General features: G+C 38.4%; 1 protein-coding gene across 5 annotated transcripts in view; it reads left to right on the top strand.

The window, feature by feature from the left end:
• The window catches only part of LOC102021328 (alpha-2-macroglobulin-like), a 110,679-nt gene extending 99,423 nt beyond the window's left edge, over window positions 1-11,256 (top strand). For 4 of the 5 annotated variants that reach the window (XM_013511451.1, XM_005378888.2, XM_013511453.1 and 1 more), the window contains 3 exons: window positions 717-819; window positions 1,564-1,605; window positions 1,950-2,095. In XM_013511451.1, coding sequence (XP_013366905.1) covers window positions 717-819; window positions 1,564-1,605; window positions 1,950-1,972 — 168 coding nt within the window. In that variant the 3' untranslated portion in view covers window positions 1,973-2,095. Of the gene's footprint in view, window positions 1-716; window positions 820-1,563; window positions 1,606-1,949; window positions 2,096-11,028 lie in introns of those variants that run through there. The other variant, XR_260065.2, reaches the window with a different exon arrangement.
• The last annotated feature ends 757 nt before the right edge of the window (window positions 11,257-12,013 follow it).

Raw genomic sequence — 12,013 nt, 5'->3', positions numbered from 1 at the left:
TAAGGTTCTGGAGAAACACCTTCTCTTTGTCCACATTTGATGATATTTTAAATTCTCTTTCCTAATTGGGGGCAACCCTGGGACTTGGAGTGTTAGAAACAAGAAGATTGGGGGAGGCCAGTGGATTATTGGTTTATTTATACCAAAATGGGAATATGAGTATTTCTTGACCACAAGTAAACTTTATTTAAATAATTGAACTGGACTGTCTAGAAACTATATTTAAGATTGCTAGCCGGGTGTGGTGGCACATGCCTGTAATCCCAGCACTTGGGAGGCTGAGGCAGGAGGATCATTGTGAGTTCAAGACCAGCCTGGGCTACAAAGTGAACACAAGGTCAGCCTGAACTGCATAGCGAGACCCTGTCTCAAAAAGAGAAAAAAAAAAAAAAAAAAAAAAAGTTGCTGATTAAGGATAAGAAATAACCAGGTGTGGTGGCGCATGCCTGTAATCCCTGTGCTCTAGGTGACTGAGGCAGTAGGATCAATCTTACAGCCCAGCTCAGGCAATTTAGTGACTTAGCAATTGTCATAAAGTAAAGAACAGAAAGCACTGGGGATGCAGCTCCTTGCAAAGCCTCTGGGTTTAATCTCCAGTACTACAAAAAATAAAGCAAAGCAAAATGGCAAAACTAAGTCAAGATAAGGTTTTCTCAGCGGATGATCAGCAATAATATCAATCCCTGGTTCTGGATCGCTGCTCTTTCCTTTCTCAGGTTACCAACCACACGCTGCACTTTTCTTTCACTGTTCTGCAAGACGTTCCTGTAAGAAACTTGAAACCTGCTCTTGTGAAGGTCTATGACTACTATGAGACAGGTGAGCAAGGGAGGACGAAGGACCCCAAATAAACTCAATTCTTAATCAAGGAATTAGAGTGCGGTAAACACTGCATATACGCCTTTCAACTTGTTGCACCATGGATGCTTTATTTCTGCCTCGGCGGCCTACAAAACTACTGCAAACGCCCTACAAGTCTATGAGTCATGAAAAATATTCGAGGGTGCCTGCTTATAGATATAAGGATACATACATCTCCTTAAGAACGTAGCAGTGTTGAGCAATCAGTAAGAGTGTGAAAATTTGTACAAGGAATTACAGTAGGAATTAGAGTTGGGAAATAACTATAGCCTGCATGGTCCCTGAAGACCAAACAAAGAAGCAAAATTTCAGTGGGAGGGTAAACATGGGAATTCTTCTGATTAGTGCAGAGGAATGTACCAAGTTTTTCAAACCAAGAACTATCAGAAATGTCATGAAGACAACAGCAGCAAACAGAAAGAGAGGCGGAAAGGATTCTTACCTACAGAGAGATCTCCTAGGACTCAGCTCGACCACTGTACAGTGAGCAGGCTTTAATTTTCACCCAGAGTAAGAGGTCATTATATCAGTGGTTTCAAGAATGAAAATTCATAGAAATATCTTCTTTGTTTCTTTTCCAAAGAGATGATTTCAGCAAACATGCAGGCAATGATCAGGAAAGGGTGTAGTCTGAATATGTCAAAGGCTCTTCATAAAGCCCATTGAAACTCCCATCTTCAAGGTTTCCATTGTGTGTTTCAGGTGAAGCAGCTCTTGCTGAATACAGAGCCCCTTGCAGCACAGGTAAACAACTTGCAGTCCTGGTCCTCTGCCTTCACTTTTCCCTCCACACTGGTCTTCCCAAATGTAAAGTTGTGTACATCTTTTATAGTTGATGCTGGATTCCCTGCACTGCATGCTAACACAGAAACGCACCTGTGGGGAGCAGAGCACTGACTCTCTGGAAGAGGCCTTTAGCTCCCCATCAGAAAAGCCCATTATATGTTAGGGTAGATATCTGATGGCCTCCATTCTTCACCAGAACCAATTCGGTTTCCCTTTAGCAAAGCCTAGTCTGCATATTAGAATCATATTCACTACTTAGCAAACCTCAAATCATCCTGTTTATGTTCCTCTTCTCTCTATAGACACAGAGCAACAAAATTTTTGAGGCTCATCTCTATAAATGGTGATTTGCTGGAATCCCCACACCCAAGATCCCTTAAGAGCACCATTCTACTTCTGCAATACAGATACTACACAAGCTTGGTAAATAAATATGTATTTCCAGAGAGTCTCTGTCATTGATTCCTTATTCATTCAATGTGGATTTACTCCATGACAACATATGGGGGCCAGGGCTTGGCACTGTACCTTGTATTTGCAATGAATAAAAAAATGACATTCCAATTGAGGAGACAACATATTGTAGAATTGGGACCAATTCAAAGCGGCTTCAGTATGACAGAACCACAGGCTGGGCAAAGTAAATTAATGCTGTTCTGAGAAAGCTTTACTTGCAAAGGAAACTTTGTTGATAGGTAGAATAGTGAGAATGCAATGTGTAACTGGGTGTGATTACCTCTTGAGAAGGCAAGAATGATCTTCAATGCCAGGCACAAGGACCTGCCTGACTAGACAGGAATTTCAATTCTCCACAAGCCATGCAAAAATGATGTACATACATGTACTAGTATAATTTTTTTTAAATGTTAAAAATAAAAAAACTAGAAAATGAATTAATAATAGTGCATATATCATGGCATGATTATATGGAATTACATTATACCAACAAAATGGTTAGAACAGTGCCTAGCAGACGGTAGACACTCACAACTGCCTTTTTAAAAAATTAAGTTGCCCTTTCTACTTCATCTGTGCTGCATATCTATGTGTGTCTTCAGAAACCTTTTTTCTGTATGTATCACGTTCCCAACAACTTCAGATTCTCCCTGACACATGGAATTGATATCCAGAGGTTATTTGAAGTCTGAGAAGTTGTAAATTGTAAATTTGGTACTAAAAGTGAAGCCAACTAATTTCCAACCCACTGAAAATGTCATATCATTCATGTGACTCAGCTATTCCCCTTCGAGATATCTTCTGCCAGAAGTGAAAGACATCACATTACAGTGATACACGCATATCCATGTTTATAGTAGCAGCTAAATCCTGGAAGCAACCAATATGTCCATCAAGGGATGAATGGATAAAGAAAACATGGTATTTACACACAATGGAGTACTACTCTGTTGTAAAGAAGGATAAAATTGAGTCATTTGTAGGAAAATGGGTGCACCTTGAGACCATAATGTTGAGTGAAATAAATCAGATGCACAACCTTAAAGTTCTTTTTTTTTTTGGTGCTGGGAATCGAACTCAGGACCTTGTACTTGCCAGGCACGTGCTTGTGCCACTGAGCTATATCCCTGTCCCTAGACACATAAGCTTAAATATCACATAGTCTAGCTGAGAGAGGAGTGGTGCACACCTGTAATCCCAGCATTTGGGAGGCTGAGGCAGGAGAATCACTGCAAGTTTGAGGCCAGCCATAATATATTGCATGGTTTCTCTTACTTGAGAAATCAAACATTTTAATTCATTATTAAAAATTAAAATAAGAAAGAGGTATAGAGAAGTATAGAAAAGGTATAGAAGAAACCATCTCAAGCTCAAATTATAAAAGAGGTAAGATCTAAACTTTGGAATTCTAGCTCAAGTTTATACCCGTTACTGCTGCCCAGTACTACTTTACTGTGGGGAAGAAGGCTGCCTTTTCTTTTGGGACTTCAAGTTTAGTGAGAGATATATGGTGAAATACATAGGTCTAGATTCATTCTTCCTTGTGTAGACAGCCAGTTTTCCCAGCACCATTTGTTAAAGAGGCTATTTTTCCTCCAGTGTATGTTTTTGATCCTTTATCAAAGATCAGATGGCTGAACAGGCCTAGGGTTGTTTCTGAATTCTGTAATCTGTCCCATTGACTCACTTATCCATTTTTGTGTGATTGCCATAGTGGTTTTTTTTTTTTTTTTTTTTTTTTTTTTAATCACAGCAGCTTTGTAATATAACTTGAAGTCTGGGATTGTGATGCCTCTTGCTTGGCTTTTCTTGCACAGGATTCCTTTTATTTATTCTGGGTCTCTTCTTGTTCCATGTGAATTTTAGGATTATATTCTATAGTTTTGTGAGGAATGCTTTTGGTATTGTGAATGGGATTGCATTAAATCTGTATATTATTTGTTCTGGAGACAACATTCATTTTGACTATCCAGGAACAGGGGATAACTTTACATTTTCTCTTTTTTCTCCTTTTCAGACTACTATAGTTTTCTTTATAGAGGTCTTTCACATCCTTGATTAGGTTAATACCTAAGTATTTATTTTTTTTTGATGCTATTGTGAGTGGTATCTTTAAAAATTTCTCAGTGAGTTATTATTGGTGTACAGGAAGTCTATTGATTTTTGTATGATTTTTTTTATCCTGGTTCACTAGTGAGTTTGTTTCTGAATTCTAGGAGTCTTTTGGTGAAACTTTTTGGGTCTTCTGTGTAGAAGATCATGTGATAGGGCAAATAATGATCATTTGACTTCTTCCATTCCTGTACATACACATTTTATTTCTTTCATTTGCCTGATTATTCTGGCCAGTGTTTCAAGGGCTATTCTGCACAGGAGTGGTGAAAGTGGACATCATTGTCTTGTTTCTCTTTTTAAGGGGAAAGCTTTCATATTGTCCCCATATAATATGATGTTGGCGGTAGGTTTGTCAATAGCTTTTATCTGATTGAGATAAGGTCCTTCTATTCCTACTTTCCTCAGGCTCCTGCTCACATGGGAGCAGAGCTGTGGTGGGAGGTGAGAAGATTCTTCGGGTAATTAGCATTTCTGGGTGAGCAGGGCAGCAACTGAAAGGACAGTGTTGCTTCTTAGTCCTGTCTTCAAGAGATACCCGAGTGTGGTACCACAAAGAGACACAGCCGGAGCTGCGTGAGCACTGAAGTTGGTGGCACTCGTATGAGTCCTTATGCAGCTGGAGACACCCTGGGCCACAAAGGGCTGCACCCTCTGCTTCTCCCCATGGTGCAAAATCTGTCGACTACCATGTGATATCCCAGCAGGCCTGAGTCATAGTCACTGTGCTGAGTGAACTAGAGCTAAAAGTTTTGATTCTCTTTTCTTGACAACATTTCCTTTGAAGGACATCTTTTTCATCCAGTTGCTCAGGGCAAAAACCTGTGGATTCTCCCTTTCTTCTACTTGCTCCCTAAACTTTACTAACAAGTCAAAAACTATCCTTAATCCACTGTTCTGTAGATCTCAGCCAGCAGTGTTGTAATCTGAGCCACTACCACCCCTCTGTGTTAGTGCTGCAGCCTCTTCTACCCCTGCTTCCACCACTGCTCTTACTCTTCACTCTCCTTATAAAGGGAAAAATAAATCCTTTAAGATGAAAATGGAATCATATCATGGTCTGGGAAATCCTTCCAGCCGTTCCCCTTTAACCTGCAAATACAATCCAAAATATTTGCTAAGGCTCAAAAGATCCTGCTGGATATTCTACTCCTTTCCATGGAAGAAGGTCATCTATTACACTTAGACTCCATCCCATGCACTCTACTGCAGTTACACCCACCTGTTTCTTGTTCCTAGAATACACTTCCCTTGCTTTTGTCTCTGGGCCTCTGTGTTCCTTGGTTTGTTTTTCTGGAAAGTCTGGGAGGTGCTTGTGGTTGTCTTCTTCATCCATTTCTCTGTTCCATTGCTCCTTCACAAATGTCTTCCTGATCACCACATCCAAAATAGCAGCCTCACCCACTCTGCTGCCCCAGTTTTTATTCCTGCTAGTATATAGCTTTATGACATGCATAAAAATATGTTATATATGAGTATTTGTATATGTGTATGAGTGCCTAGCAAAATGTCAAGATGTTCCTAGTACATGCTTAATGAATTGAAAGAATAATTAAAATCAAGCCAATGTATAGAAGAACATTGTGTTCATAAAGTCTTTGTCTACAGTGTCTTCAAGAGTTCTACCTATTTTCTCTTCCAGCAGATTTGGTGTTTCTGTTTTAATATTGAGACCTTTGATCCAGTTCAATTTTAGTTTAGTGCATGGTGAAATATATGAGTCTAGTTTTAATTTAAGCATATGGAAAGCCGGTTTTTCCAGAACCATTTATTAAAGAGGCTATCTTTCTTCCAGTGAATGTGTTTGGTCCCTTTGTCAAAGACAAGGTGACCAAGTGTGCCTGGAGTTGGTTATGCATCTTCTAATCTGTTCTACTGATCCTTGGGTCTGTTTTTTTTTTCCCCAGTACCATGCTGGTTTTTTTTTTGTCACAGTATTTATGTAGTATAACTTCAAGTCAGAGATTGTGATCACCCTGCCTTGCCTTTGTTGCCCAGAATTTGCTATTCTAGGTCTTTCTGGTTCCAAATGAATTTTAGGATTGTTTTCTCTAATTCTATGAGATATGCTCTTGGAATTTTGATTCAGATTGTATTAAATCGGTATAATAATTTTGGAAATATGGCAATTTTCACTATATTGATTCTTCCTATGAAGGAGCAAGGGATATCTTTCCATTTTCTGATATCCTCTTCAATGTCCTTTTTCAGAAGGACATCCTTTCAATGTCCTTTTTCAGTAGTTTTCAATGTACCAGTCTTACTTCCTTCATTACATTGATTCCTATATTTCACCTTTTGAGTGCTATTGTGAAAGGTGTTGTTTTCATAATTTGTCTCTCAGTAAGTTTGTTGTTTGTGTACAGGAAGATTATTAATTTTTGGGTGTGGACTTTGTATCTAGCTATGGTATTGAATTTGGTTATTAATTCTAGGCATCTTTTGGTGTTGTTTTTGGGGTCTTCTATGTAGAGTATCATGTCATCCACAAATAATGATAATATTACTTCTTCCTTTCCTATCCTTATTCCTTTTATTTTTTTTCTCTGTCTAATTGCTCTGGCTAATGTTTCTAGAGCTATATTGAATAAGAGTGGTGACAGTGGATATCCTTGTCATGTTCCTGATTTTAGAATGAAAGCTTTCAGTTTTTGTTCATTTAGTATGATGTTGGTTGTTGGTTTAATATAGACAGCTTTTATCAAACACTTTATGAAGAAAACCCCTATCATACAGGAGCTATTGCAAATCATCAACTGGGACCACATCTTATTAGAAGCCTTTTCATAGTAAGAGAAATCACCAACAGAGTGAGGAGACAACCCACAGTGTGGGAACAAAATTTGCCAGCTGTTGCTCAGACAAAAGACTACTATCTAGAATATATAAAGAACTCAAAAAAACCAGACCCCCCCAAAAGACCTAGCCTGAAAATGGGCATCTGAAATGAATACAAACTTCTCAGATGAAGAGGTAAGCAATGGCAAATAAATATATAGAAAAATGTTCAACATCATTGGTCATTCAGGAAATACATATTAAAATGCTGAGATTCCATGTCACTCCAGAAAGAATGGCTATCATCAAGATGTCAGTCAATAACAGATGTTGGTGGGCTGTGGAGTAAAAGGAACCCTTCTCTACCATTGGTGGGAGTGTAGATTGGTGCAATCATTGTAGAAATCAGTGTGGAAATTTCTATAAAAATTAGGACTAGAGGTTCCACTCAACCTAGCTATTCCTCTTCTTGGTATCTTCCTGAAAGAAATAAAACCATCATACCACAATTATGTGTACACCTGTTTATAGCAACACTGTTTGTAACAGCTAAATCTTGGAAACAGCCCAAATGCCCATCAACTGATGAATGAAGATATGTTCTTTTTATACAATGGAGTACTACTCTGCCATAGAGAAGGGTAAACTTGAGACATTTCTAGCTAAATGGATGCACCTTGAGGCCATGCTCACAAGTGAAATAAACTGAACACACCTGTTCAAATACCACATTGTTTCTCCAGTGTGAGAAACCAAAAGTGAAAATAAGAACCAAAATGTATAATAGATATTGAAAAATAGGAAGAAAATGTTCAAATGGGAGAGAGGACTAGGGAGGGGGAAGGGGAAAAGGAAGGAAGGGAAAAGAGAAAATGAGAAAGGAAGAAAAAAAATGGAAAGAAAACTTTTGTAAATAAAGAGAGGAAGAAGGGTTGGAGGGTGGGTTAGGGACAGGGAATGAAAAAGAATCAAGTTCTATCATGTCCAGGTACAAATTCCCTATGATGAATGTAATCATGTATGCTAAAACGTACCAATCAACCTAATTAATAAAAAAAAAACCATTGTGAAATGGCAAGTGTTGGCCTCGGCCTTTAGCTTTTCAATGTGATTCCCACGTCCATGGAGCTGTTGTCTTTGCCTTACACCACTGTTTGCGAAGCTGGTAAGCATTCCTTTGGTGGGTTTAATCACTACCAGAACATGGGAACTGGAGAGACTAAATATTGAGGAAGTAAAGTTTTCTACTGGAGAACACTTTCCAAATTTGTCCATTACTTGACATTATTCTCCAGGTACTCTAATTATTCTAGTCTCTCATCAGGTCTACTTTTGATGCTTTTGCTTAGGATATTCCTTCTTAAGAAATATTTATGCCTTTGTAATTATTAATTGGTACTCTTTACTTTTTCCTGTATCTCCCAAGGGAAGGTGTCCTAGATTATGAACATTTTTTTCCCTCTTTCCCTCTCTCCTATTCTTTCTTTTGTGCCACAGACTGAACCCAGAGTTGTGTTTGTCTCCTCCTCCTCCTCCTCCTTCTTCTCCTTCTCCTTCTCCTCCTCCTCCTTCTTTTCATTTGAGACAGGGTCTGGCTATGCAGTTCAGGCTGGCCTTGAGCTCACTTTGTAGCCCAGGCTGGCCACGAACTCGCAATGATCCTCCTGCCTCAGTCTCCTGACTGGTGGAACCCAAAGCCTTGTGCTTGGTAAACATACATTCTACCACTGAGCTATGCCTCCAGCTTATCCTACTTTACCTCAGAATATAAATTATTTTAAATTATTTTGGGGTTGACTTGGCATTTGCATCTGGAATGTTAACAGATATGTTATAAATTGGTATTCTTCATATTACTTAAAACAAATAAAGGGCTGGGGATTTAGCTCAGCAGCACGACACCTGCTTGGCAAACATAAGGTTGTGAGTTCAATTCCTGGTACCAGAAAAAAAAAAAAAAAACCAAAGGAAAAAAACCCAAATGAACCATAATGTGAATGTGTAATTTACATTTAATGAATAAATTATAGAGCAAATGACTGTTTAACCAGAAATGCAGGTGCTGTGTCACTGAGCTATATCCCCAGCCCTTGATATCTGCTTTATGGAGACAACCCCATTCTTTTAAAATCAATGAATAAGACAATAGTTGAGTGTGGTAGGTAGTACAGTAAGTTAAAGCAAGGATCAGCTAAACTTTGATAAGCCAGATGCTAAATATTTTAGGCTTTGTGTGCCATGTGATCTCTGTTGTAACTAATCAACTCGTTAAAGCAGCCATAGACATTACCAAGAGAATGTATATGCTATTGTTAGGTAAAACAGTTAGGAATCAGTAAAAGAACACAGCCACTCTGAATTTAATGTTCCGAGTAACTCCAAAGGAGAGGCTGGCTCAAGTTTACTGAGGTGGGTTTTTATGGACAAGGTTAGATGGTTTGTGGGAGTGAGGGATCAGTGAAGCAAGAACAGCTGAGTAGGAATAGTTATGTGGCCATAGAAACAGCTCCTGTTCTGTTGTGAAAGCTTTCAGGTACACTGTGACCTAGCAGGCCGGATAGGTGCACCATGTCCTGGCAGAGTAGGTGAAGTGGCAACAGGATGTGGGAATGGACTGTGGTTGTTCTCAGAGCTGAAGCATTTGGGAACAGCCACTCCAGCAACTCGGGCAGCTGGGGGCCGAACGGGGATCAGACCTATTTGCTCTTTACTAATCAAATCTCATTTAAAAACAGGCATTGGACTAGATTTCATTTAAAGGATGTAATTAGTTGAACTTTGGGTTGAAGGAAACCCAATTAGCTGTGACATGAAATGTTGCCTACTAGAGATATCTGTCCTACAAATAATGAAGCAAATACAGTTATTGGCTTTTCTCAGAAATCAATGGAGAGCCCACTACAGAATAAGTGCTTTGGTCCAGTTTTTTCCTTGTGTGAGAACATGTCATGTGAATTATCTCAGATATAGAAAAAGACTTGTACACAACTTAAATTTAAGAGAACATCAGAAAGGTTAATGACATATAATGATGGTCATAAAATTTTACTTCTTACCTTGTTGTAGGGTGTGGTTTACCTAGAATAGTGAACTTATTTAAAAGAAACAGAGAAGCTAAAGATGGGTAAAGGAGGGGCCATGCAAATCTATTCTCTTTACTATTGCTGACAAGTGAGCAATGTAAGACTTGTCCAAACTTCATGGAAGTAGACCAGAATTGAACAGAATAATTAAAATATCTACATATGCTTTCTGTAGAGTGGAGGAGATGCCACTGAAACCTGTTCAAATTTTAAAGTTTTAGAAAGATGACCCGCATCCCTTTAGCTTGTAGCAGTCTCTTCTTTGGATTCTGTTTCTACTTATACTGCCCAGCTTGCCTCTTTAATCCCTTTTCTAAAAAGTTACTATGGCTTGAAACATGCTTCCTTCTCTTGTCCAGTCTAAAACTTGTACTCTTCTGGGATCCAATTCAGGTCTTTCTTCCCCTGTTCTTTTTGAGCATCCAGCTTCTTCTGGGTTTGCTTTTCAAACTTATTGCCTCAAATTCATTTGTCATTAATTGCCTTTCCTTTTACACATAATATGTCTTTCCTGTTATGTCTTGTATGTAATTATGACCTCTGTATCTTTAAATTACTAGAAAACAGTGATCTTACATTCTGACTCAATCAATTTAATTGATAAATTGGTTCTATAGGTGGTATTTATAGTATATATCCTGGAAGAAAGAAAAATATAATGTTGACTGAATGGACTAAATACAGGATCAATTGTTGCAGCAAGATTTAGTTTTCTGCTCTAGTTGAGACAGTTTTATTGTTTCAATTTTCTCCCCTGTTGCTAATCAATCATAGAATTAAATAATGGCCTGCTTTGGGCCTCTTACTGGGATGTCTTACAATACTGTAAAGGAAAAGTATCCGATTTGTCACCTAAAAGGAAAAGTAGGAGTGATCCAGAGCCTCCTTTCTTCCTTGAACAAAACATTCTTTATTAAATCTCCTTTAATTCTGATTTATCTTTATCTTTTAGGCAAGGAACACTGATGGATGCCAAGATGGGTTTTAGAATTGAACCCTGGGACCTCTTTGCAGACGACAGAGATGACAGATGATTCATACCCTCTTGTAGGCCCTCGTGAGATTAATTCATTGGGCCTGTGTGAATGTTTGCTGAGATGCAGAGACATGGCTTTGTTCATTTCATAATTATAGTATTCTTTTGTGTGTCTAAATAAAACATTCCTTTGCTTCACAGTGAGATTTGGAGATACTCATGGAGTGCACATTCTATTTTATGTAATAATGTTAGAATTTTAACATTTCATTCATCAAACTGTGATCATATTTATTCTTTATGAGGGATCCATAAAATAATAAGAATATATGATAACATCTTTCTATTAATTTAATAGAAATACTCATTCTAATTTCAATATAAGTAAAAAGAGCAGAATCTGCCATGGACTTGAGTAGGTTTCACTTTTATTCTTTTTGGAATAGTGGAACTTTTTTGGATGGGGGCTGCTTCTCCCATAGAGCTGCTTTGCTACTGAAATGACCCACTTAGAGAGACCTATGTGTCCCTTAGCTCAACCAGAATGTCAGAGCTCTAGCTCCCATGTGTCCCATACAAGAAGATGCGATTGGTGCTTGCATCTGTCCTCCTCATGTAACTGTATCTTTCAAGTAGAGAAAATTAGAGAACTTTAAAAGTTTGAGAGTAGACATGAAAATACTAGGAGATGTTGCCAGACTAATGTTTATTCTCTCTCTCTCTCTTTTTTTTGGTACTGGGAATCAAACTCAGGACCTCATGTCATGCTTGCCAGGCAGGTGCATTTCCACTGAGCTATAATCCCAGGCCCTACTCTCTAAATACTGTGAGGACTAGGGTTTCTTTTAACAATCTTCATGATTAAATAACCAGGGTTGATTAGATAAATAAAAATGAGAAGGGGAGGGAATCAAGTTTTGGAGTTCAAGTTTTGGGTTCAACAATACTGTGTCTTGGCTGT

Source organism: Chinchilla lanigera, unplaced genomic scaffold (assembly GCF_000276665.1).
Source record: "Chinchilla lanigera isolate Chin_1 unplaced genomic scaffold, ChiLan1.0 scaffold00012, whole genome shotgun sequence".
NCBI classification, from domain to species: domain Eukaryota; kingdom Metazoa; phylum Chordata; class Mammalia; order Rodentia; family Chinchillidae; genus Chinchilla; species Chinchilla lanigera.
Note: the sequence above shows the minus strand (reverse complement) of the source record. Positions and strands in the feature narration are given on the sequence as shown.